The following is a 27,751-nucleotide window of genomic DNA, read 5'->3' as shown; positions in this document are numbered from 1 at the left end:
TATTATTATATCACTATACTGCTCCTCCATCTATTATTATATCACTATACTGCTCCTCCATCTATTATTATATCACTATACTGCTCCTCCATCTATTATTATATCACTATACTCCTCCTCCTCCTCCATCTATTATTATATCACTATACTCCTCCTCCCCAAGCATGTTCTATGAAAGTGTACAGGAACCCTGTGATTGGTAATAAAGTTTAATACTATGAGCCACTGGGGCTTCCTTAGCCAATGAACTTACACTTAGAGTGTTGCCATATAAAAGAACTGTAATCTATTTGGGGGTATGATTTTTCTTATGCGGAGCTGTCTCTCTGCTTGTAGGAGATCATCCACCTGTATTGATACATGTGCATTAAATCATTCTGATAATCAACACGTCTGGAGTTGACTGATCACAGGGAGAAAAGAATCCTAACAAATGGTCCTTCGAACCGGAAACAAAGAGTGGACTTCGGGTCGAACGATGCTGACCAAAATACTCAGTGAGTATTGAGTCTAAGTCGCTGAGGACAAAAGACCCCCAGCTCAACGTTAGCTGTGAAACAGGGGCTGGTTGGTATTGGGACCCAGGCCCACCTTCTGGTTCCGAACCTGATTGATCCAGTCCTCCAAGTCGTTTGAGTGGTAAGACAGACCAATTTTCTCTTTCTCTCTTTCTTTCTCTTTTCTTGAGGTGATTTCAGTTTTGCATACCGGCACTATTGTTGATCGTATAACAACTTGGTGACATAGTGGCCGACGAAAGGGACTGTGTTTGATGCCAGATGGAGCAGTGCTTCTCAACCTTTTTTATCCCAAATTAGAGCTTTAGTTTACCCTGTTCCTCTCCCCATCTCCCCATCCCACAGTCTCCCAGTGCTCACGTTTCCCCTTTGCAGTCTTCCTGCTCTGCTTCTCGGAGCGCAGACCATTTTTATACGTACCACCTGGGGAATTGCTAAGTGCCACTCGGGGTACTTGTACCACAGGTTGAGAACCACTGAGATAGGATCTGGATAACACAGAGGCCGAAGAGGAGAAAAATAGTGGAATCCTGGTTCCACAAAGAAGCGGTGCTTAGGTAGCGCTCGTTTCCAGCGGGAGACGAAAGATTGTAGTCCACGAACTTGGGTATGGTATAAAGAAAAAGATCTTTATTCGCACATGTAGTAGCAAAAAGGGATAACGCGTTTCGAGGGGCGGAGACCCCCTCTTCGTCAGATCCAATCATATGTTTGGGATGGGTTCCCGTCCCGTTTATACAGAAAAAACCCGCGAAATAGTACATATTGGCGAATCAGATTGCGTTGCACAATATACATCCTATTTAAAAGTACATATCAGTAATCAATAACATATATAAACATTAAGGAAGATTAAAAGAGTTCCCACTGGAAAAAGGGGAAAGGGAAGGATCAGAGGAAACTATGATGATAGTATGCTCACTCATGGATCCTAGGTTGAGGGTTCGGGTGGCTCCTTTGTTAGGGCCGCTAATGATTGTAACAAAACTCAGTGGTCCAGCGCCGTGGTTCCTGATGAGACGAAAAAAACGCACAGCAGAGGAGGGACTGGTCACACAAGAAATGGGAGACCCGTTCTTTCGGCCAAAAAGTTACTCCCGGTAGATGTCAGATCATCGCGTCGGTGGTGCTCCAAGGGACACACTGCACCTGACATTTTCTAGGTTAAAGGGCACGGAGGATAAGAGGGATTGCAGACTCAAAAAAACAGTGGCTCAGCTGTGCGGAGCGGTGAGTGGAGTTTACGCTGTCTTGCTATCGCATCCATTGCGAAATGCAGTGTCCATCCTTGAGTGATGTTATTGAATCGTATATTCATACCCAAGAAGAACGAGCAGACGACCAATATGTGAAGAAAGTCACTAACATGAATATACGATTCAATAACATCACTCAAGGATGGACACTGCATTTCGCAATGGATGCGATAGCAAGACAGCGTAAACTCCACTCACCGCTCCGCACAGCTGAGCCACTGTTTTTTTGAGTCTGCAATCCCTCTTATCCTCCGTGCCCTTTAACCTAGAAAATGTCAGGTGCAGTGTGTCCCTTGGAGCACCACCGACGCGATGATCTGACATCTACCGGGAGTAACTTTTTGGCCGAAAGAACGGGTCTCCCATTTCTTGTGTGACCAGTCCCTCCTCTGCTGTGCGTTTTTTTCGTCTCATCAGGAACCACGGCGCTGGACCACTGAGTTTTGTTACAATCATTAGCGGCCCTAACAAAGGAGCCACCCGAACCCTCAACCTAGGATCCATGAGTGAGCATACTATCATCATAGTTTCCTCTGATCCTTCCCTTTCCCCTTTTTCCAGTGGGAACTCTTTTAATCTTCCTTAATGTTTATATATGTTATTGATTACTGATATGTACTTTTAAATAGGATGTATATTGTGCAACGCAATCTGATTCGCCAATATGTACTATTTCGCGGGTTTTTTCTGTATAAACGGGACGGGAACCCATCCCAAACATATGATTGGATCTGACGAAGAGGGGGTCTCCGCCCCTCGAAACGCGTTATCCCTTTTTGCTACTACATGTGCGAATAAAGATCTTTTTCTTTATACCATACCCAAGTTCGTGGACTACAATCTTTCGTCTCCCGCTGGAAACGAGCGCTACCTAAGCACCGCTTCTTTGTGGAACCAGGATTCCACTATTTTTCTCCTCATATCAGACGTCCAGGACCAGTTCCCGAGACGAACGGGTGCCCAGCAGCTCTTCCACCGCTACCTCCCAGGGATCTGGGGAATAAGCCTTCAACGGTGTTGTGTCTGTAACACAACACCCCCAGGTGAGCACAGCAGTCCTTGTCTACCTGTGTATTTTCCATACATACAGAATCATGGCACATTAGTGCGCTCTCTTTTCTGTTTCCTCTTTTTCTATATATCACTGGAGTCTTCACAGAGGCCGAAGAGGCTTTCTTGGGGTGTAGCCTAATATAAATATGACACTACCTGCTGTCCAGGACAGACAACAAAAAGATCGGTACCTGATAGAGATATTGAATTATTGATACTGTACAGAAGTAGCTACAAGTAATCTAAAAAGATTACGGAAAATCTACTGTCACTTTCTGCTGTGCAGCTTGCAGTCTCACAGAGGAAGTGAGTGTATTCTTCTAGTCTATCGGTTTCTTCTCTTTTGTACCTCCAGCTGTTGAAAACCCCGGGGTTACTTTGTCTTTCCTTGCTCCTGTTATTTTTGTTATTATTCTTTGTGTACATGTTTATTTACTACTTTGTCTGTTATAGAAGTCCGAGAGGGGGTTATTTCTGTTTTCTACTTCATTCTTTGGACACCTAGAATAAGATCACGATGGCGCATAGATTTTGTAAGGGATCTGCTTGCACTTGTTTGTCTTGCTGCCACATTCCACCTGCTCCTTTAGAGGGAGATATGACATTTATGCATAGCACAGATCCAAATAATGTCAAATACTGTCATACATGGGAAAGAGATTGTGGGTTTAATGGGAAATTAACTGTTAAAGAGTGCCAAAATAAGAAAGATAAAATTAAATCCTTTTGTCCCAAATACCAAAGAAGATACGGTCTGACGGTGGCTGAAGAATGGCTGCAGCAGGCACAGAATAGGGTAGAAAACCAGAACAAAAAGATGGGTAGTTTATGTAAGCTTCAAAATCAATTGCCCTTGGTAGATGAAGAGGACGACATTGTGTGTTACACACGACGGCCATTGCCCTACCATTCCCTACCCATAGCACAACCTAAAATTCCTCTCGTATCATTAATCGATCCTGCCCTGTCCCCAGCAAAGACTACTACCCCCACACAAGTGTCTCCTTCTGGCCTAGCCCAGGTCTTCTCTGTGAAGGTGAAGGTTTTTTCACAAGGTGATGACGATGACGAGTGTGGTGAATATATTGCTGTTGCCACAGCCGAGCATAGCGGTAGTGGAAGAGGTCGGGGTGGCAACAGGAGGAGAAGAAGAAGAGGTAGATCGAGGGGACAAGGTAAAAATCAGAGAAACAGAGAAGGTTGGCCAGATAACGGATGGGTGGAGAAAAGAGAATGTTGGTCATGCCACCAACAAGGACACCTGGCTAGGGACTGTCCGGACGGACCAGAACCCTGGAAAACAGGATGACTAGACATGGAAAGTATAAGTCACCTAGGAAAAGTGAGATATATTGACAAACTACCAGAGGTGACTTTAACAGTAGTTTGGGTTTAATGATAGATTGACTGTACAATAATGGCACGCTTTACGTGGTAGGATTAAGGAAATGAGTCTAACAGAACAAAAGAAGCTCCCTGGCTGGTGCAGGGAAAGAACCGCACCCAAGTATACAGTTATAAGCTAAAAGGCAAAGATAAATGTGAAGGTGACTACTTGTTTAAGAGGATGGGAAATAATATGTTACTGAAGGCGAAGGTAGGAATAGAATAGGTGAGAGTGTTTATGTAAGTGATACTATGGTACAAGAATGTGGAAAAGTTAATACTTTGTTAAAGAATATACTGAAGGAGTCAGGGGGACCGCAGGGGTCCCCTGGATCAATGAATAGCATAATAATAATAGTAGTGAATACTTTCCCTTTTTAAAATTGTTAGTATAAATGAAAGTGTTATAATTAATCATTTCAAACTAGCAAAAAGATAAGGAAAATCTACGTGATAATAATTGAAGGTTATTGTATATATTTGCATAATTTTATCCTTTTATACTTTTGTGAATGTATGAAGAGCCCTTTGTGTGTGTCCTATCTGTTATTGTGTTACCTCTTGTATATGATTCTTTGTGTTTGCAGTCTTTGTGATATTGGTTGTTACAAAAGAAGGGAATGCTTGTAGATAGTGTTGTGTATTCTGTGATGCTGTCCTCTCCATCTCCTCTCTGCCTGGAGTCTGTGTACATCGTGAGTGTAGGATGTTGTGAAACCTGTGTTATTTACTGTATATACAGCGCTTGCTATATCTAATATGCTACATTTTAAAGTGAGTATTGGATTTCTATGGTAATGGAAGACAAAGTAAAACTTATTTTTCCCATCTCTTATGTGAGCTGTAACATGTTTAATCTTTGTTGTATAAAAATATAGAATCCTCAAAGCATAGGCATAGTGCTATGTTTCAAAATGGCGTCCGGAGACTAGCCAACGCCCAAGCATTCCAACAGGAGGGGCTTGTATTTTATACAAAGGGATGTATAATTAACGTAGGAGAATTTGTGGATGGTTTTAATAAATGCTAAAGACATAATATCGTAGGATAAATTAGGTATTCAATGCTTGCAGTACATACATGTAGTAGATGTAAAAGTTGCCGGATTAGTGGAAATTCTGGAGTATGCAATGTCTAGTTGACTAATTATAGCAGAATACAGTTTCTCAGCGAGGCTATTTATCAGGCTGGTGATCTTTAGTTAAGCTTCTGTGTTTCTGAGTATGTTCGCACTCAGTATGTATTTGTGTCAGTCCTGTTTTGGTTTTGGTTATAATTCTGGATCTCTGCAGATAAAAAAATTCTGGTTTGTATTTTGTGCTATTTTTCTATCTAGATGTATGTAATGCGGCTTGTGATGCTATTTCTGTTTGTGTTCTGATTCTGTTCTATTTGGGTTTCTCCATGTTTGTTCCAGTGTGTATTTTGTTCTAGATTTGTATCTAATCAGGGAGTCTTTAGCTGTGGTTGTTGACATGCTTTGTTTTGGGTTTTGCCTACTGTATAATAATCCTAATATGTCTTGATATCTGTTTGTTATTTTGTAGTGTCTATTGTAGTTCAGGAATGGACTGGTGCCCAGTAGTCATGTGACCTGTGGTTTATTGCTTATGTAGTGGACCCTAAAGCAGTTTCAGCTACTCTGTGACAGAACTGCAAGGGTGCTCAACTTGGTATATAAGATGCCTTATGCTGTCCCCCCCTTCTCTGTCTTTTTCTCAGAAGTTCTGTGTCAGAGTACAAGTGCTGCTTTTAAACCATTGTTGTCCCATTGGGTTTAATGTAGATTCCATTCACTGACATGTAATAGCATTGGTGTTTTCAGGAATTCCACTTCAGCACATCACAATCTCAGCACCCCACAGTCCCCCTCCTTGCATACACCCCTTATCTTATAGAACAGGTCCTTGAATACAGAATCTCCCTTCTTGAGGAGGGACGGGGTGTGGGATTTTAGACTAACAAAGAACAAAGGATGTAGTATCATTGATGGCCTCTAATGATCTCCTTGTGACCCATGTCTCAAGAGGGGGAAGTATGGGGTATTAATAGCACTGTATACGGTTTAATAAACTACTTAAAAATTGACTTTTGTTCCCAATGCATGATATGTGCAAGACACAATCCACAAGGAGGTATTAGACCAATGAGAAGCAAAGTTGACATTTTGTAAACTAAACTATAAAACACCTAATAGCAAACTGAGAGAAGCTATGGAGGAGACAGGGAAAAGTTGGATGCACTGTTTACCATGAGCTGTTCTGAGTATTACACCCACTAAAGATGGATTACCGGTAAGTCCTTTTGAGATGATGTAGACCACATAACATACCTTTGTTACCAAATGAGACACATATGGGGGGGCAGAGAGAACAGAATATATGCAGAGCAGAATATATGTCCAGACTGTTGGAGCAGAAAACAAATTAACCAAGTCTGTTCCATTCCAGAAAGTGGATCCATAGAAGAAAGAAGTTTAACATTTTAGACTGTGTCCTCATAAAAGGGATTAAGAAGAAACACTGACATTCACCTAAATAGAAGGGACCCTACAAAGTCCTACTAACCACCCTAAAGTAGTAAGGATAGAGACAGGAATACCTGGAACCATCAGTCTCACTGTAAAGAGGTTCTGCAGGCAGAGCAGGGTGAGAAGGCTGAGGGGTCTCCAATAAGTCCGGCTACAAAGGGAGATTCTGCATAAGGCAGAGACTGTCTCAAACCGGTGAAGCCTCCAATACCCTACCCCTTGGAGCTCCTCAGCTGGATAGGATGATAGGGATAATACTTGTGATGGGTCTGGTGGTAATTCCAGGAATCCTCGGAAGGATAATCTCCAACCTTTAACAGACTGTATGGCTGTAGGTAGACCTCTCAATTTAACATTCCCAGAGGGAACCAGTAGTACAATACTAGTAGCCTGTGTCAGTTGATTGAGTGTGGAGATTTAAGACGTTTAAAAGTGATAAGAAATAGTAATATGTTTATGTAAGTAAATATATGTATACATATGTATATATGTTATGCTCTATTTGGGAAAGAATGTAACCTATGGCAACAAGCCTTGTGGACGACAAGATGGAGTTTATAAATGTCAATAGACAGTATTACCTAAGGACTATATAAGGTTTGTAGAAATAGGCCCTTTGTATGTATGTATAGTGACCAATGATAGTGTGTTTTTTATATTGTATATACTCTTGGCTATATCCAATTGTTATGTATTCTACAAAATCAAGAACTCAGGGGTTAAACCTCTGTCTCAGATGGAATTTATGAGAAAATGGTGATTGTATGTGTGGGCTCTATCTTCTTCCTAGTGATGAAAAGTGGGGTTCCTGCCAAGAGCATAGTGAATTCTAGCATTCAATCTGCTGGTGGAATGTAGTAATTGGGATAATGAGAAGATATGGCAAACAATATAATCAATGTTATGAAAACTAAACAATTAATATCCTTAAAGTAAAGAATTTTTTGGAAAATAAGCTTAATTTGAGTAAGGCCAAGAAGTTGTATCAGGGTGTGAGTTCTCAGGAAGGAATGACCTGATAACAGTAATTGAGGAGATTCTGGGAGATCGGTAAAGAGCTGAGATAGCATGGAGGTGTCCTCTGGATAATTGCTATGTATAATTGTATAACTTGTGATGTACACTTAGTATATACCCAGTGTATAAGTGAGTAGTTATGCCTAAAATATGATAAGATCAGAGATATTACCCTGTAGGAAAGTAGAAGTATCAGGAACAGATCCTTTAGGAGGATTTTTCTTAGAAGTCAGACTTAGAGGAAAGGAAGTACCTAAAAAGAGAAACTGCCTAGTCTGTGCGGGTGCCAGGCCCCACTTAGCTGCAGCACCCTTTCCTTTAAACCCTAGTACAGATCCAGAAGGTTTAAAATGTATGATGAAACTGTTCCAAAAAGCATACAAACCTTATACTAACACAACCTGTCATACATTGAGTTTATTGTTTCCTCGGGTCCAGAGATCTCAAATACCCCCAGCGGTCACAGCATTTCCTGGCAATTTTACTCTCTTTGCACTCCCAGGGAATGAGAGCGGTACAAACCTGGGATCGTTGCCTGATGACTACTGTATGGAGAGGATTAACAAAAGAGGGAAAGATGGTGGCTGGGTTGAGCATGATACCCAAAGGGCTGACGTCTGGTGGTTATGCGGAGATAAACGGCTAAGAGCTAGGATCCCAGCCAATGCCCGAGGGGATTGTGCTTTGGTCCAACTGGCTATGCCCCTCCATATCCTGTCAGAGTCACCCTGGAAAAGAGGCCACTCACGTAGCCGAAGGGACACCTCTCCTAAAGGGTCTTGTACATGACAAGATAGGGGTTCCACGTGGAGGGCCTAACGAGTTTAAAGCCAGAGATCAAGTGGCAGCAGGGTTTGAGTCTCTGTTCTTTTGGTGGAGTACAGTAAACAAAAATGTTGACTGGATAAATTACATCTTCTATAACCAACAGCGGTTTGTAAATGACATAAGGGATGTAGTCAAAGGCTTAGCAGAATAATTGGCCCCCACCTCTTTGATGGCCTGGCAAAATTAGATGGCCCAAGAAATAGTACTAGCAGAAAGAGGAGGGGTCTGCAGGGTGTTTAGCAGTATGTGTTGTACCTTTATTCCCAACAATACAGCTCCAGGAGGAATCGTAACCAGAGCAATCGAAGGAATGACTGTATTATCAAATGAGCTGGCCGAGAACTCCGGAATAAGTCACCCATTCACGGACTGGCTTGAGAGATGGTTTGGAAGATGGACTGGATTGGTGACTTCGGCCCTCATCTCCATTGCGATTGTGTTGGTCATTTTGGTGACCTATGGATGTTGTTGCATTCCCTGCATCTGAGAACTATCTAAAGAAAAACAACTGATTGAGACTGCAATGACAAGAACTGTGTACCAAACTATTTCTCTGGAAGAAGAGGTCTATGATGATACTCCCTTTCTATGAAGCAAAGTCCAAAAACCCAGCTGAGGAAGGGACTTATGCTGAAATGAACTGAGAGAGTGAAGATAGATATCAGAGGAAGGAATATGTTGGTAAAATTGTGTTTTGATATCTATGTTCTGTGTGTATATATATGTATATATAGATGTATATAATGTCTAACTTTAGATGGTGTTGGCTGGCTTTCAATCAACTACTGTCCTAGTCCTGGCCAGCACCCAGAAGGTGGAAAATTATCCAAATGACCTTGGTAAATAATGAGGCTTTTGTTGGATGACAAGCTTGTTCTATGAAAGTGTACAGGGGACCCTGTGATTGGTAATAAAGTTTAACACTATGAGCCACCGAAGCTTCCTTAGCCAATGAACTTACACTTAGACTGTTGCCATATAAAAGAACTGTAATCTATTTGGGGGTATGATCTTTCTTCTGCTGAGCTGTTTCTCTGCTTGTGGGAGATCATCCACCTGTATCGATACATGTGCATTAAATCATTCTGATAATCAACACATCTGGAGTTGACTGATCACAGGGAGAAAAGAATCCTAACAGGGGGGGGAGGGGGGGCACGATCATAGTATTTTGCAGAAAATAAGAACCCAGAGGATACTGAGTATGAGCAGTGGCGATGCTAGGGTTGTTGTCACCTGGTGCAGTACAAAATGGTGGGTCATCTTTAACCACCAGAGTCTCCCGTCACCCCTGCCGGGGTACCCTGATTGAGAATCACTGCCCAGTGTAATGTGAGCCGGACATCTCTGGACGCATTGGCCAGAGATGTCCGGCACACATTCCCCCCCTGCATTGTGTGTAAGTAAGGCTGGAGGCATTGTGTGTGGGAGGCTGGAGGCATTGTGTGTGGGAGGCTGGAGGCATTGTGTGTGGGAGGCTGGAGGCAGTGTGTGTGGGAGGCTGGAGGCAGTGTGTGTGGGAGGCTGGAGGCAGTGTGTGTGGGAGGCTGGAGGCAGTGTGTGGGGAAGGCTTGAGGCATTTGGGTAATGCAGAAGCTATTGTGTGTTTGTGTGAGGTGGGGCTGGAGCCATTGTGTGGGGCTGGAGGCATTTGAGTGAGGCTGGAAACATTGTGTGTTGTAGGGAGGCTGGTGGCATTTGTTTAGGAGAGACTGGATGCATTTGTGGAGAAAAGGGGCGGATAATGCTGGAAAAGTGCAGAGCCTAATGTGTTTGTGTTGCAGGTTCCGTGCTGAAGAGTTTTGGCTGGAAGTGAACATCATGATGTCCTAGGCCAGTTAGGGAAGAAAAGAACAAGAGAATGACTCCAATCAGAGTCGCTGCATATAGCAGTACTGTAATCCACATAGCCAACATATAAAAAAAAAAAACCCTGCCCCCCCCCCCACGCGATCTCCAAACAGGGCTCTGCATTGCCGCTCTATGTGAGCGGCTAATGCACGTAGCGTCGACCTCAGGGGTCAACGGTACGCTCCCTACACCCCGCCCTCCCCATACAGTTCTATGGGAGAGGCGGGAAGGCACGAACACTGTCTCCCCGCCTCTCCCATAGAACTACATGGTGGAGGCATGTCGGCCTCGACGTCATGCTGCGGCCGGCACGCCTTCTGCGCGGCAGAGCTGTGGCCCGTGCAGGAGATCGCGGGTTGGACCCCCTGTGATCAAACACTTATCCCCTTTCCTGTGGATAGGGGATAAGTTGTATTTTGCTGCAGATGTCCTTTAAAAGGCATAGTAATCCTAGTGTATGTATACTTTTGACTTTGCAGAAAGTAATAAAAATGCCTTAAATTCTCTCTCTCTCTCTCTCATTATTTTGGCATTTAGCAAGTATAAATAATTTTGGCAATCCTAACTGACCTAAAACGGGTAAGGTTTATACTGATTTCATGTCAGATAGTGAGAAAAACATCATATATGTATTTTTATATAGTGTATGTAAACTTCTGGTTTGAACTGTAAGTTATCCTGGTTGGTTTCCCTGGTTGGACTTGATGGACGTATGTCTTTTTTCAACCATACTAACTATGTAACTATGATCCCCCAGCATCTATCCCTGTAACATGCGGCTTCTCCATAGTATGAAGTAATGACAACAAATTACTGTAAGAGGTAAGATGACATACCCACGGTCAGTACAGAAGGGGGTGATCACATGAGCCCCATTCTCCTGAGGTCCCATCCCACTGGACTCCTGAGACTCTTTACTTTGCTTCACCAGGGTGCGAGGCTTGAGGTAAAGTTCCTTTGAGTGATCAAAATGGCCTCTGACCGTGACAGGATGAAACTCCAATGTCTGAAGTTCTGTTGGACTGAACACATTGATCTGAGATTAGCCAAAAAGTTTTGTCCACTAAATGATTAATTCTACAGCTCCATTTCTCTGAGGATGCCCCACTGCTACCACGGACCCTACTGTCCATGTGATCCCCACATTCCATCATACCAATGGACTGAGCATCTCTGGCCAGACATTTTCTGTCCCCCCCCCCCCCCCCCCATACATCCTCCCTGTGATCCGGGGAGAGATGGATAGAATGAAGAATGCAAAAAACATTTCTCACTAGGAAAGGCAGCATGAGACCCCACTACTTTTCCATGTGCATCCACAGATTGACCAGAACCTTTACTTGCTACTTTACTTTTTATCCCTTATTCACAGGAAGGGGTATTGGTGTCTCCTGTACAGTGCCTTGGGTCTGCTCATGCACAGAGCGAGGTCGACATGCTCCCTCTGTGCATCTCTATGGGAGAGGCGGAGATACACGAGTCCCAGCGGTCGGACCTCCGTGATCAGATACTTGGTGGATAGGGGATAAGAAGTAAAGGAGCGAAGTACTCCTTTAAGGTTCTGGTTGGTATGTTGATGAACGTGGGAAAGTAGTGGGGTTTCCATGCTGCCTTTTTTAGAGTAGAGTAGTGGAGTTCCCCATTAAAGAGTCAGGGTGATGAGGTGTCAGTTTTCTGCGCCTTCCACTATATGTACTGTGACATAACATTAAAAGGGCAAAACAAAATTACAAAAGAGGGAAGCCCAATACTAACTACAATAATAGATTCCAAGTGTAACAAGACATCTTAGAAATCCCTTTTCCCCATTAGTTGTCTTAGTTCTATGTTATGGAATAAAGCTGCAGCTGAGGGGGACTCACTCTGTGGGGAGGGCTATCGGGCTGGACGTCAGCTGCGCCTCCAGCTGCTGTATGAGGTTCAACTTCCACTTACGTCTCTGGATCTGGAATAGAAGATAAACAGCCAAAGTGATGAGGAGTCACCTATAGAATCAACGCCAATCCGAGCAAGATCTCCAGCCCCGGCACTGTGACCCATGAGAAGAAACAACCAGGCTCTGATCTATGAGCAGGAACATCCTCGGCACAGACAACAATACATAACACCAGCTATAACCCATGTGACCCAGTCACTGAGAGGTTAAAGGAGAATGACACTGTGGCTGACACGTCCCCTCCATGTATCTCCATGTGTCCGTCACGGCTTTCTGCTGGGGACGACACAACGCTTCCTGTAGTATGCCGCGGCCCCGTACAGGAGATCACAGGGGGGACCCCGCAGTCGGACCCCCCGTGATCTATAACTCATCCCCTACCCTAAGGACACTACTGTTCTCCTTCAATTCTACACGATAAAACCTATGGGCCTTTAAAGTGACAGTGTTTTTGCAGTATATGGGAGGCTAGAAAAAACAGGGCCAGTGATACAGATCCCCTGTGGTTCCTGAACGTCTATATAATACGTCTTCTCTGGGTGATGACCACCTCTGTACATGTCACCGCGCTGTACAAAGTCTTCACCCCCGGTCACTATATACAATATATCCAGAAATTCTTCACCCCCGATCACTATATACAATGTATTCAGAAAGTCTTCACCTCTGTCACTATATACAAGATATCCAGAAAGTCTTCACCCCCGATCACTATATACAATGTATTCAGAAAGTCTTCACCCCCGGTCACTATATACAATGTATTCAGAAAGTCTTCACCCCCGGTCACTATATACAATGTATTCAGAAAGTCTTCACCCCCGGTCACTATATACAATATATCCAGAAAGTCTTCATCCCCAATCACTATATACAATGTATCCAGAAAGTCTTCACCCCCGATCACTATATACAATGTATTCAGAAAGTCTTCACCCCCCCATCACTATATACAATGTATCCAGAAAGTCTTCACCCCCCCCATCACTATATACAATGTATCCAGAAAGTCTTCACCCCTATCACTATATACAATGTATCCAGAAAGTCTTCACCCCCGATAACTATATACAATGTATCCAGAAAGTCTTCACCCCCCCCATCACTATATACAATGTATCCAGAAAGTCTTCACCTCCGATCACTATATACAATGTATCCAGAAAGTCTTCACCCCCGGTCACTATATACAATGCATCAGGAAAGTCTTCACCCCAAGTCACTATATACAATGTATCCAGAAAGTCTTCACCTCTGTCACTATATACAATGTATCCAGAAAGTCTTCACCCCCGATCACTATATACAATGTATTCAGAAAGTCTTCACCCCCCCCATCACTATATACAATGTATCCAGAAAGTCTTCACCCCCCCCATCACTATATACAATGTATCCAGAAAGTCTTCACCTCTGTCACTATATACAATGTATCCAGAAAGTCTTCAACCCCGGTCACTATATACAATGTATCCAGAAAGTCTTTACCTCTGTCACTATATACAATGTATCCAGAAAGTCTTCACCCCCAGTCACTATATACAATGTATCCAGAAAGTCTTCACCCCCAGTCACTATATACAATGTATCCAGAAAGTCTTCACCCCCCATCACTATATACAATGTATCCAGAAAGTCTTCACCTCTGTCACTATATACAATGTATCCAGAAAGTCTTCACCCCCCATCACTACATACAATGTATCCAGAAAGTCTTCACTCCTGATCACTATATACAATGTATCCAGAAAGTCTTCACTCCCGATCACTATATATGTTCTGTCCAGCCTGGGTTCCATAACCATTTGCCATAGCTTTCAATAATGAGAGTTCATTAACTAGGTTATAGCACCATCTAGTGGTGTTAAGTTTTATAACATCTTGTTTTTCCTGTTGTAATAATTCTGCCTTGTGGGTGGAGCTACACATCGTGGGTTCTTGCAAGGCACTCTGGGAAGGAGAAGGGGCAGTCCTCAGTCTCATGGACACAGAATCAGAGCTGTTTCTTCATATATCTCTTCTAAAACTCCATCTGTGTAACAGCATATCTGGTGAGTCACTTACCTCTGTAACTAGGGCATTATAGTATGCAGAGCTGTGCAGATGTTTGGATTACTACTCAGGAAAGTTAACTGTGTAGATGTTAGACTGTTAGCTAGCCATGCAGTCTTATGTACAGGCAGTCATTGTACCATGTGCTTCACTGTTATGTATGATGCATGCAGTTCTTATACTCTGTACTTATACATGTCTTTTTGTATTCTTATAGTTTTACCACCTATTCATTCAAGTACATATTCATTCATGTACTTATTACAACCTGTTGACCAATAGACCTGTTGAACTACAAAGAACAGTCCTCTTATTTGGAAGACAGGGATGGTTTATCCTGGATGTCAGTCTACATACTGTGTGAACATGTAGGAAGATATAACAGTAAAACAGATGCTAGTCACCAGCGATAGTGGATCTGACTATACGGAGCCGCCATCAGCCACGCGGTCCTGCGCACATGATTGCAGCGGTTGCCACACAGTCACAAGAAGTGAGAGTGTAACCCCCAGCAAGCACAGCTCAAGCCAAACCACACTGAAGTCTCTTCTGACCCAGACTGAGCCTGCACAGAGTCACTAAGCAGCCAGCAACAGGAACACCATGTCCGCCAGCCAGGCATCATCATGCAGGACAAGGTCACAAGCAAGCTGCTCTAGCAAGTCCTCCATAAAAGAAATGGCTGCTCTCGCCCGTGCCGAAGCTGAGGCTGCAAAAGTAAGGGCTTCCTTTGCTGCACAAGAGATGCAACTAAAGTCTTCCTTTGCTGCACAAGAGATGCAACTAAAGATATCACTGGAAAAACTAGCAGCAGAGAAAGAAGCGGCAGCCGCAATAGCCAAAGCAGAGTGCTTAGAAGCCATAGACTGTTCTGAATCTGAGAAGCACAGCCAAGTACTCGGACCAGACTTAGATCAACAAGATCCAGCACAGCGCGTCTCAGAATATGTCTACCAGCATCCCAAGAGAGATGACACCTATGATCCAGTATATCAGCCAGCGTATACAGAGTGTCAAAGACCTTACCTTTAATCACAGTACCTCGAGCAAGACGGTATGCGGCAAAGTGATCCCGACCACAACTACCGCTCTACAGGACAAAAGCTAAGACCTTCGCTTCAACTTAAAGGGACACCATTCGCGTCAGAGCGGTATTATACAGACTTTCCTAAGCCAGAAACTTCCAAAAGGTATGGTGATACACCACACACGCAGCATAACAGCACACAGGGTAGTGTTGGCGCCAACCATGCGGTCATGGACTTTGCTAAGTTCTTGGCTAAACGTGAACTGGTTACCAGGGGACTTATAAAGTTCACTGATCGCCCCGAGAGCTACAGGTCATGGCGAGCCTCCTTTCAGAACGCCATAAGGGACTTAGATCTTTCCTGTAGTGAGGAGTTAGATCGCTTGGTAAAATGGCTTGGAAATGAATCTGCTGAACATGCCAAAAGAATCAGAGACATTAACATAAACTATCCGGGAAAAGGCCTAAAGATGGTAAAGGGAAAGACTTGATGAATGTTATGGGTCAATAGAAGCTATAGAAAATGTTTTATATAAAAGAATTGAAACTTTTCCCAAAATAGTGGGTAGGAGTTACCAAAAGCTCAGGGAACTCAGTGACTTGTTAATAGAGTTACAGGTTGCTCAGGCAGAAGGATATCTACCCGGGCTAGCATTCCTGGACACCGCCAGAGGTGTTAATCCAATTGTCCAAAAACTTCCTTATAACCTACAGGAGAAGTGGATCACGCATGGTTCTCATTATAAACAGTCCCATAACGTACCATTTCCTCCCTTTAAAGTGTTTGAAGACTTTGTTGCTCAACAGGCAAGGATCAGAAATGATCCCAGTTTTGATTTTACACTGTCATGTCCTACTGCCCCTGGTGTCAAACCTCACAAAACACCAGTGGCAGTCCACAAAACTAATGTTGCTTCCACAGGTTCTCCTTACAGGTCGTTCAAGCCTTCTCAAGAAGGGAACAAACTGGAAGACGTTAGCAAGCAATGCCCCTTGCACAAGAAACCACATCCTCTACTGAAATGCAGAGCCTTCAGGGAGAAGTTTTTAGAGGACCGCAAAGAATTCCTCAAAGAGAACAACATCTGCTTCAGGTGCTGCACTACAACAACGCATTTCGCCAGGAACTGTAAGGTCAGTGTGACATGCACAGAATGTGGGAGCACGGAACACAACACGGCTTTGCACCCTGGACCACCCTCTCAGGTATCATCCCAAGCAGAGGAGCGTGACAGAAAGCAGATAGACACTGACGTAGACACCGCAATAGTCACTTCTCAGTGTACAGAGGTCTGCAAAGGACTTACAGGAGGGAAGTCCTGCTCAAAAATCTGCCTTGTCAGAGTTTACCCGACCGGCTACCGAGATAAGGCGATCAAGGTATATGCAATCTTGGATGACCAAAGCAACAGGTCTCTAGCTAAATCCACCTTCTTCGACACCTTAAACATCGTAGGGCCTGGTTCTCCCTACTCCTTAAGAACATGTGCAGGTACCGTTGAGACGGCGGGGAGGAAGGCAGCTGGGTACAAGGTAGAGTCCATAGATGGTCAGACCTGCTTGTCTCTGCCAACCATACTGGAGTGTAATCACATTCCTGACAACCGATCTGAGATACCTACACCTGAGGTAGCAGCACACCACCCCCACTTGAAGCGTATAGCTCACCTTATACCGGAGCTGGACCCAGAATCTCCAATATTCCTACTCCTTGGAAGAGACATACTACAAGTTCACAAGGCTAGAGGACAGATTAATGGACCCCAAAACGCTCCATACGCCCAGAGACTTGACCTAGGATGGGTCATCATAGGAGACGTCTGTCTAGGAGGGGTACACAAGCCGACCTCGGTCTACAGTATGCTCACCAACACACTTGAAAATGAACATCCATCCCTATTCCAGCCATGTCAGAGTAGTTTCCTGATAAAAGAATTTCCACACAGCGATCCCGTGCCTTGTCCTTACGTGGATTTCTCCTGTGAAGATCATGCTTGTGATGGTGAGCAAGATCACCTAGGGTGCACAGTCTTCCACAGAACAAGAGAAGACAACAGGGTTGCAATGTCCATAGAAGACAGACTGTTCTTGGATATCATGGAGCAAGGAATAGTAAAAGACAAATCAAACAGCTGGGTCGCACCTACCGTTTAGACCCCAAAGATGGCGCCTACCTAACAACAAGGAACTTGTTTACAATCGATTTAGCTCCCTCAGACACAAACTCCAGAGGAACCTAGAGATGAAAGAACATTTCTTTACCTTCATGGAAAGAATATTTCAGAACAACCTCGCAGAGATGGCACCCACCCTACAAGATTCAGAAGGGTGTTGGTACTTACCCATATTCGGTGTGTATCATCCGGAAAAAAAACAGGACAAATAAGAGTAGTATTCGACTCAAGTGCCAAGTGCGAAGGTGTCTCGCTAAACGATGTCTTACTGTCTGGTCCAGACCTCAACAACAAGCTTTTGGAGGTACTTCTACACTTCCGCAAAGATTCTGTAGCATTTATGGCCGACATAAAACAAACGTTTCACTGCTTCCTTGTCAAGGAAGAACACAGAAACTACCTGAGGTTTTTCTGGTACCACAACAACGACCCTACTGAGGACATTGTAGAATACCGAATGAGAGTGTACATTTTCGGAAACAGTCCTTCCCCTGCAGTGGCTATCTACGGTCTCAGACATTCAGCCCGAGAGGGTGAAACAAAGTACGGGTCAGATGCCAGGTCCTTTGTGGAAAAGGATTTCTATGTGGACGACTGTTTGAAATCTACACCCATGAATGAGACCGCAATCAGTCTCCTGAAAAGAGCTCAAGAGATGCTCGCCTTATCTAATTTGAGGTTGCACAAAATCGCCTCCAACAGCTGTGAGTTAATGGAGGCCTTCTCACCCCAAGACCACTCAAGTGGTCTAAAGGACTTGGATCTTAGTACAGACTCCCTTCCCATGCAGCGAAGCCTTGGTTTGCTTTGGGATTTAAAGGCAGACACATTTACCTTTAAAATCAGCACAGACAAAAAACCCTTCACACGCAGAGGAGTCCTGTCTACCATAAACAGCTTATATGATCCTCTGGGATTCGTAGCGCCAGTTACCATCCAGGGTAAAATGATGCTAAGAGACTTCACCACAGAAAAGGCTGATTGGGATGATCCACTTCCCATGGAGAAAAAAGACCTGTGGACAGGTTGGAGAAAGTCTCTTGAAGGTTTGTCCAGCCTTCAGGTAGCACGACCATATGCTTCCGTGTCATCAACTGGAGTCAATATGCAAAGACTGTATATTTTCTGCGATGCTTCAGTCAAGGCGATTGCAGCTGTAGCGTACCTAAAGACTATAGATGTCACAGAACAATGCCAAGTGGGTTTTGTTATGAGCAGCACCAAACTGGCACCACTCCGCGAGCACACGATACCCAGATTGGAACTCTGCGCTGCTTGCAGTGGAGTTGGCTGAACATATAACAACAGGACTACATCTGGAAATCGAGGAAGTCGAGTTCTACACAGACAGCAAGGTAGTCCTAGGATACATTTGCAACGAGATAAGACACTTCTATGTCTATGTCAGCAATCGGGTACTTAGGATCAGGAGATCCACTTGTCCTAAACAGTGGCACTATGTGTCCACACACCATAACCCTGCAGACCATGCGACTAGATCTGTCGCAGCAAGCCATCTTAAAGACACAACATGGTTTACAGGTCCTGCATTCCTGTACCGTTCTATGTCTTGCAACATCGAATCTGACTTGTTCGACTTAGTAGACCCGGATGCGGATGAAGAAATCCGACCTGAAGTATCGGTTCTACATACGGTGACTTCAGACCACCAACTCAAGTCTCATCGTTTCGAAAAGTTCTCCACCTGGATGTCACTTGTTCGTGCTATAGCCTGTCTTGTTCATATAGCTCAGTCATACAAATCAACATTTCTTGTGAACCAGAAACCAAGCACGCATTTACTGTTCCAAATATGGAAAGGTCCAAAGACTTAATAATTCTCACTATACAAGGTGAATGTTATGCTAAAAAGAGAGAGAGACTACCTCAACAAAGGCCAAACAGTCTCCAAGGATAGCGCTTTGAAGAAGTTTGATCCCATCATTGACAAAAATGGGCTGCTCAGAATAGGAGGCCGTCTTCAAGAAGCCAAAGTGGAATTTGGGGAGAAACACCCTGTAATAATTCCCGGACATCATCACGTCACGACCTTGCTTGTATGGCACCATCACATTCAAGTGAAACATCAAGGCCAATTGTTTACTGAAGGGAATCTACGAGCTGCCGGACTATGGATAGTTGGAGCTAAGAGGTGTGTGAGCAAGCTCATCTTTAACTGTGTCACCTGTCGCAAACTTTGTGGCATGTTCCAGAATCCAAAGATGGTTAGTCTTCCAATTGAGAGGCTCAGTACAGATCCTCCTTTCACCAACGTTGGTTTAGATATAGTTGGTCCTTGGTCAGTGGCTACACGGCACACTAGAGGTAGTCATGCCAGCGCAAAACGTTGGGCGGTCATGTTTACTTGTATGTCCAGCAGAGCTGTTCATATAGAAGTGGTTGAATCCATGGACACTTCAAGTTTCATAAATGCACTTCAACGGTTTATTGCCATCAGAGGGCCCATGAAGCATATTCGCTCAGACAGAGGCACGAATTTCGTTGGAGAAGTGAAAGAACTTCAAATTCCTTCCAACTTGGACACTATCAATGTCGAGAGATACTTAAATGAACAAGGATGCACCTGGACCTTTAATCCACCACATTCTTCCCACATGGGTGGCGTCTGGGAAAGGATGATAGGGATAGCAAGGAAAATATTGGATTCCATCTTATTGCAGGTGGGGAGCTCAAGACTCACACGAAAGCTTGACCACCTTCTTGGCAGAAGTTTCAGCATTCCGAGTGCTCCTCTTGGAGATTTCAATGACAAAGACCTCTACAGACGACAATGGAGACAAGTGCAAAGTCTTTCTAATGCCTTCTGGGATAGGTGGAGGAAACAGTATATCTCTACTCTTCAATCGACAAGGAAGTGGCAAACTAACAAGCCGAACATCAGACCTGGGGATGTCGTGCTCATGAAAGACAACCAGTTGCATCGAAATGAGTGGCCATTGGGTCTCATCACCAACACATTCCCAAGCAAAGATGGGAACGTACGCAAACCCGAAGTCAAAGTGTGGAGGCTTGGCGAATGCAAGTTATTCCTTAGGCCAGTGGCAGAACTTGTTTTGTTGTTATCACCTAATCTACCTAGTAGTGGCATCAGTTGGCGCCAGGCGGGGAGTGTTCTGTCCAGCCTGGGTTCCATAACCATTTACCATTTGCCATAGCTTTCAATAATGAGAGTTCATTAACTAGGTTATAGCACCATCTAGTGGTGTTAAGTTGTATAACATCTTGTTTTTCCTGTTGTAATAATTCTGCCTTGTGGGTGGAGTTACACATCGTGGGTTCTTGCAAGGCACTCTGGGAAGGAGAAGGGGCAGTCCTCAGTCTCCTGGACACAGAATCAGAGCTGTTTCTTCATGTCTCTCTTCTAAAACTCCACCATCTGTGTAACAGCATATCTGGTGAGTCACTTACCTCTGTAACTAGGGCATTATAGTATGCAGAGCTGTGCAGATGTTTGGATTACTACTCAGGAAAGTTAACTGTGTAGATGTTAGACTGTTAGCTAGCCATGCAGTCTTATGTACAGGCAGTCATTGTACCATGTGCTTCACTGTTATGTATGATGCATGCAGTTCTTATACTCTGTACTTATACATGTCTTTTTGTATTCTTATAGTTTTACCACCTATTCATTCAAGTACATATTCATTCATGTACTTATTACAACCTGTTGACCAATAAACCTGTTGAACTACAAAGAACAGTCCTCTTATTTGGAAGACAGGGATGGTTTATGCTGGATGTCAGACTATATACTGTGTGAACATGTAGGAAGATATAACAATATACAATGTATCCAGAAAGTCTTCATCCCCAATCACTATACACAATATATCCAGAAAGTCTTCACATCCGATCACTATAAACAATGTATCCAGAAATTCTCCACCCCTCCCCCGTCACTATATACAATGTATCCAGAAAGTCTTCCCCCCCGATCACTATATACAATGTATCCAGAAAGTTTTCACCCCCAAGTCACTGTATACAATGTATCCAGAAAGTCTTCACCCCCCTGTCACTATATACAATGTATCCAGAAAGTCTTCACCCCCCTGTCACTATATACAATGTATCCAGAAAGTCTTCACCCCCGTCACTATATACAATGTATCCAGAAAGTCTTCACCCCCTGTCACTATGTACCAGTGCTTCTCAATTATTTTCTGTCATGCCCCCCCAGGAAGAAGAAAACATTTCGCGCGACTGTAAATAGTATCATTTGTCTATAAAATTGTTATAAGTACACCTCTGCATAACACTGTATCCTTATGAACATATATGAGGCTCTGTACACCGACGACAAGCGGGGCTCTGTACACCGGCGACAAGCGGGGCTCTGTACACCGGCGACAAGCGGGGCTCTGTACACCGGCGACAAGCGGGGCTCTGTACACCGGCGACAAGCGGGGCTCTGTACACCGGCGACAAGCGGGGCTCTGTACACCGGCGACAAGCGGGGCTCTGTACACCGGCGACAAGCGGGGCTCTGTACACCGACGACAAGCGGGGCCCTGTACACCGACGACAAGCGGGGCCCTGTACACCGACGACAAGCAGGGCCCTGTATACTGACAACAAGCAGGGCTCTTTACATGGAGGACAAGCAGGGATCTGTACCTGAGGACAAGCAGGGCCTGTACGAGAGAGAGCAGGGCAGCGGGCGCACTGCTCGGTGGCACAGTGAACTCCGACATGGTGGGCTGCTGCGCTTAGACGTGAGGTCACGTCACCCCGGTCACGTGACCTCACATCTGAACGTAGCAGCGCACCACGCCGGAGTTCAAAGCGCTTCTCCCAGGCAGCCACACTGACAACCCAGGGCCGTAAGTAAGATCCAGCCGTAGAGTTGCTAGGCAACCGACGCCGTGTGGGACGCCGCTTGCGAGATGAGTCAGTTAATTGGCGCTCCCCACTATTTGAGAAGCACTGCTATATACAATGTATCCGGAAAGTCTTTACCCCCGTCACTATATACAACGTATTCAGAAAGTCTTCAGCCCCAGTCACTATATACAATGTATCCAGAAAGTCTTCATCCCCAATCACTATACACAATGTATCCAGAAAGTCTACACCCCCCGATCACTATATACAATGCATCCAGAAAGTCTTCACCCCGGTCACTATATACAATGTTTCCAGAAAGTCTGCACCCCTCCCCCGTCACTATATACAATGTATCCAGAAAGTCTTCCCCCCCCCCCCGATCACTATATACAATGTATCCAGAAAGTTTTCACCCCCAAGTCACAGTATACAATGTATCCAGAAAGTCTTCACCCCCGGTCACTATACACAATGTATCCTGAAAGTCTTCACCCCCCCCCCCCCCCCTATACAAATTTATCCAGAAAGTCTTCCCCCCCCCCCCCCCCCGGGTCACTTTATACAATGCATCCAGAAAGTCTTCACCCCGGTCACTATGTACAATGTATCCTGAAAGTCTTCACCCCTGCCCCCGTCACTATATACAATGTATCCAGAAAGTCTTCATCCCCGCTCACTATATACAATGTATCCAGAGAGTCTTCATCCCCGATCACTATATACAATGTATCCAGAAAATCTTCACCCCGCTCACTATATACAATGTATCCAGAAAGTCTTCACCCCCCCGATCACTATATACAATGGGGGAGATTTATCAAACAATTTGAACTGGTTTTTCCTGTCTAAATTTGTCGCACAGAAAGTCGCAGTCTAAATATGTGCGACTTTTCTGCGACTTTTGCTGCAGAGGATTTTTAGAACATGATGCATGCAAGTCTATTTTAGACGGAAATGCATTGGAAAATGCATTGGTGCTGAATTTATCAAGTGCGACAAGTCGGATCTGCCCAAAATATGCTGAAATGTCAGACCATGTTGGAGCAGGTCTAAATGCAGTTTAAGCTGTAGACCCTGAAGTCTGAGCACAGAATTTATCAAGGGCTGTGAGACCTATAGACAGGAGACGACCACATACGCTGGTCTATAAGCATGCCCGGAATAGACTAGATTAGGAAATGTCCCCCAATGTATCTAGAAAGTCTTCACCCTCTGGTCACTATATACAATGTATCCTGAAAGTCTCCACCCCCCGGTGACTATATACAATGTATTCAGAAAGTCTTCACCCCTCCCCTCGATCACTATATACAATGTATCCAGAAAATCTTCACCCAACTCACTATATACAATGTATCCTGAAAGTCTCCACCCCCCGGTGACTATATACAATGTTTCCAGAATGTCTTCACCCTCCCCAATCACTATATACAATGTATCCAGAAAGTCTTCACCCCTCCCCCCGATCACTATATACAATGTATCCAGGTCACTATATACAGTGTATCCAGAAAGTCTTCACCCCCGGTCACTATATACAATGTATCCAGACAATCACTATATACAATGCACCCAGAAAGTCTTCACCCCTGGTCACTATATACAATGTATCCAGAAAGTCTTCACCCCTGGTCACTATATACAATGTATCCAGAAAGTCTTCAACCCCCAATATATCCAGAAAGTCTTCACCTCCGATCACTATAAACAATGTATTCAGAAAGTCTTCGCCCCCGATCACTTCTGTCACATTTTGTTCTGTTGCTTCTTGTTTTCCACCATTCTGCCTTCAATCTCTCATAATAACAAAGTGATCACAGAAGTTACATCGGCATGAGTCAACACGTAAGTATTCATACCCTTTACAGTGTAATCTGATTTAAGTATTCATGCAGTTTACTCCGGACTGAAGTGATTACGGCCTCCTCCTTCTTGGGGATAAGGCCACAAGGTTTACACAACTGGATATTCTGCCATTTTTCCCCTGCAGACTCTCTCAGCTCTGAACGGTTGGATGGGACCATCGGTAGAAGCCATTTTCAGGTCTCTCCAGAGATGTCCCATTGGGTTTGGGATCTGGCTCCACTTAAGGAAATTCACAGAATTGTCTCTAAGGTGTTCCTGCGTTGTCTTGGAGTGTGCTTAGGGTAATGGTCTTGTTGGGAGGCGAACCTTCTGCCCACTCTGAGGTACAGAAAGTTTTCAGGGCAGCAGAAATGATTTTGTTCCTTTCTCCAGATTTGTGACTCCACACAACCCCGTCTCTGAGCTCTACAGACAGTACTTTCCTCCTCATGGCTTGGTGATTTCTCTGATATACATTGTCAGCTGTGAGACCTTATATAGACAGGGCTGTGTCTTAGCTCCACAGGTAGTTCTTTCCCCTCATGGCTTGGTGTCTACTCTGATATACATTTCCAGCTGTGAGACCTTATATAGATAGGGCTGTATCCGAGTTCTACAGGCAGTTCTTTCCACTTCATGTTTGCTCTGATATACACTGTCAGCTGTGAGACCTTATATAGACAGGCCTGTGTCTGAGCTCTACAGGCAGTTCTTCCTCCTCATGGCTTGGTGTTTGCTCTGACATACACTGTCAGCTGTGAGACCTTATATAGGCAGGGCTGTGTCTGAGCTCTACAGGCAGTTCTTTCCTCCTCATGTTTTCTCTGATATACTGTGAGACCTTGAGTGAAAATTTCTACTATTCTGTTTTCACAATCTTATTTGGCAGAATGATGGAGAAAACTTTTTTTTTTTTTTTAGCATAAGGAGTAACGTAAAACGTGAAATAGTGAAAGGGTCTGAAGACTTTGTGAATGCACAGTATAAGTAATGGGTCATAAGTGGAAAATGAGTTTGTAAGTTGGAGGGTATTTAAAGTTATACACGTTTTCATCTTACTGCTGGTTGTCTGGGTTGCAGACCACTTCTTACTGTGAAGCGGTGGATGCTGCTGGTGACGTCACACCCTCTCTCTGCCAGGAACCTTATCTTTCCATCACCATCATCACTGACTCTTCAGTCCCACGAGCCTCCTGTATCTAAAATTATTCAGATGCCATAAAATGTTACCTGCCAAGTGCCAAGTCCAAAAGAGACAACAGGGATGAGTAAGAGGAGCCATTTAACCAGTGGATCCTTCCCGGACTCGGCCAATGGAGTAGAAGACAAGGATCTCTGTGAGCCGCTGCCAGGACCTGTGGAAACACACAGAGGAGCTTAGGACAGGACATGGTCACACACAAGGCATGCAATGTCCTGTAGACTGTAAGATCCATGACTCTGCTGCAGTGAGGTGTCTCAGAAACATGTCTGACCCCTACCTATTGTTAAGGGGGGGGGGCTGAGGGCTTCAGTCGCTGGCTCTCTGCCTTCGTCAGCTCTATTATAGATCTATGGGACCAGCCCTTGAAACTGGACAGAGAATGGAATGAAGCACACAGCCGCGCACTTCTTCCTACAAGTTCTAACAATTGGCGGGGGCTGAACACTCAGCCCCCGACTGATGAAAATTTTGACAGGTCTCTGTGAAATAACAAAAGTAATGACACTTTACATCCACTGATCAAGTGATTTAAAGGAACCCTAATGCTACAAAAGAATAATGCGAGGACGCAGGACATTCCCATCATAGTAGCTGTCAGGCTGCAGGATTTTCTGCATGTGCTAGAAACAGTTGTAGAAATACAGCAATCTAGAGAACACAGGGTTAATTTTTCCGTAGATCCTGTAAATAATCTGCTAGTGACGGTCAAGGATGAGGGGCTTAATCCTTGTGTCTAACCCTAAGGCTTTGTTAAAACGAGGGAATTTCTGTGCGGAATTCCACATGGAAATTCCGCAGCAGAAGAGTCCCATTGATTTCAAGGGGATTCTGCTTTGTGGTTCACATAGCAGAATTTCCACACTGGAAACATCTGGCATGGAAATGTCAAATTCCGGTGTCTGCAGAAAGAATAGACATTATGATCACATCCTATCGATCCAGCCAAGACGCTAGAGAGAGAGAGAGAGAGAGAGAGAGTGTGAGGGTGCAGGGGTTAAAGCCACCAGACCTCTAGGTATTCGCTACTAGTCCCAGAAGGTCACCAAATTAACCCTTTAATGTGTTTCACCAGAGCTACCTTCAGAAAGGTGAGCTCCTATACTTAGAGATCAAAGGCCAGAGCTGATTAATTAAACATTTAATCTGATAAAAGGTATCACAGTGCTACGTATAAAATAAACAAATGACATACAGGTATAAAAATATATAAAAGAGTTCAGCAAGACAAGTTCGGAAAACAAAAAGAAAAGTCCTTACAGCATAATGGTATAGCAGTCGTTGTGAGCGAGAGTCCAGCTGTTACTTAGGGTCTTTGGTCAGCTTTTGGACACAGGCTTCAACAAAGGATTGGCCAGCATCTCAGTTTTATATTGGCTTTTTAGGAAGGAAAACTCCATCCCCCACCCCCATCCCCTCTGACCCCACCAGGTGGGGGGCATCTCTCTTCCAGGTCCCTTATCTCATCATGGGACCAGAGAAAGCTCATATCCTGCTGCTACAAAGGCTTTTAACTTCAAAATAAGTAAAACACAGGCAGACAGACCCCCAATAAAACTGGAATACACAAAAACAAATACACAGTCTGAATGAACCCTCACCCATGCCTTAGATTAAACACAAATACAATAATAATAATACACATGTATGATTCCATAATCAGTCCTTGGGCCTGACACATGTATATTCTTTTGTGCTGAAATACATTGCTGTCTATGAAACAGCACATTTTTGAGCGGTCCTATTGGCGGCATGTTCTGCCAGTACACCACATTCAGGGGCAATGTCCGCACAGAGATTTTCCGCTCTTACAGTATAGACTCCATAGTGTGACCTCTCTTACGGTATAGACTCCATAGTGTGACTGCTCTTACAGTATAGACTCCATAGTGTGACCGCTCTTACAGTATAGACTCAATAGTGTGACCTCTCTTACAGTATAGACTCCATAGTGTGATCTCTCTTACAGTATAGACTCCATAGTGTGATCTCTCTTACAGTATAGACTCCATAGTGTGACCTCTCTTACAGTATAGACTCCATAGTGTGACCGCTCTTACAGTATAGACTCAATAGTGTGACCTCTCTTACAGTATAGACTCCATAGTGTGATCTCTCTTACAGTATAGACTCCATAGTGTGACCGCTCTTACAGTATAGACTCCATAGTGTGACCTCTCTTACAGTATAGACTCCATAGTGTGACCTCTCTTACAGTATAGACTCCAT

The 27,751-nt window shown here is 44.2% G+C and overlaps 2 protein-coding genes across 4 annotated transcripts in view; one reads left to right on the top strand and one right to left on the bottom strand.

Moving 5' to 3' along the window:
• Positions 1–2,953: 2,953 nt before the first annotated feature.
• On the top strand, positions 2,954–21,484 carry LOC130347374 (uncharacterized). 3 transcript variants are annotated; one of them, XR_008885320.1, is made up of 3 exons: positions 14,340–14,426; positions 14,645–21,044; positions 21,263–21,484. XR_008885320.1 is itself a non-coding variant. In XM_056554651.1 (2 exons), the coding sequence occupies exon 2, from the start codon at positions 19,491–19,493 to the stop codon at positions 20,802–20,804; it is 1,314 nt and encodes a 437-aa protein (XP_056410626.1). In that variant the 5' UTR covers positions 2,954–6,507; positions 14,645–19,490; the 3' UTR covers positions 20,805–21,484. The 3 variants fall into 3 exon arrangements, 2 of the variants coding, with proteins under 2 accessions (XP_056410626.1, XP_056410625.1); XM_056554651.1 differs by lacking the exon at positions 14,340–14,426 and adding an exon at positions 2,954–6,507 and having other exon boundaries at positions 14,645–21,484; XM_056554650.1 differs by having other exon boundaries at positions 14,645–21,484.
• The window catches only part of LOC130347375 (surfeit locus protein 1), a 29,021-nt gene continuing 12,454 nt past the window's right edge, over positions 11,185–27,751 (bottom strand). Inside the window, exons 3-5 of the mRNA XM_056554652.1 lie at positions 25,552–25,676; positions 12,302–12,384; positions 11,185–11,461 (exon numbers count right to left, since the gene is read on the bottom strand). Coding sequence (XP_056410627.1) covers positions 11,200–11,461; positions 12,302–12,384; positions 25,552–25,676 — 470 coding nt within the window. The 3' untranslated portion in view covers positions 11,185–11,199. The remainder of the gene's footprint in view (positions 11,462–12,301; positions 12,385–25,551; positions 25,677–27,751) is intronic.

Source organism: Hyla sarda, unplaced genomic scaffold (assembly GCF_029499605.1).
Source record: "Hyla sarda isolate aHylSar1 unplaced genomic scaffold, aHylSar1.hap1 scaffold_835, whole genome shotgun sequence".
Taxonomy (NCBI): domain Eukaryota; kingdom Metazoa; phylum Chordata; class Amphibia; order Anura; family Hylidae; genus Hyla; species Hyla sarda.
The sequence above is the reverse complement of the archived record's forward strand: the minus strand, read 5'-3'. Positions and strand labels throughout refer to the sequence as shown.

Coding starts and splice junctions, on each gene's coding strand:
- LOC130347374 (XM_056554651.1), top strand. CDS start 19,491: ATGCTAAAAAGAGAGAGAGACTACCTCAACAAAGGCCAAACAGTCTCC.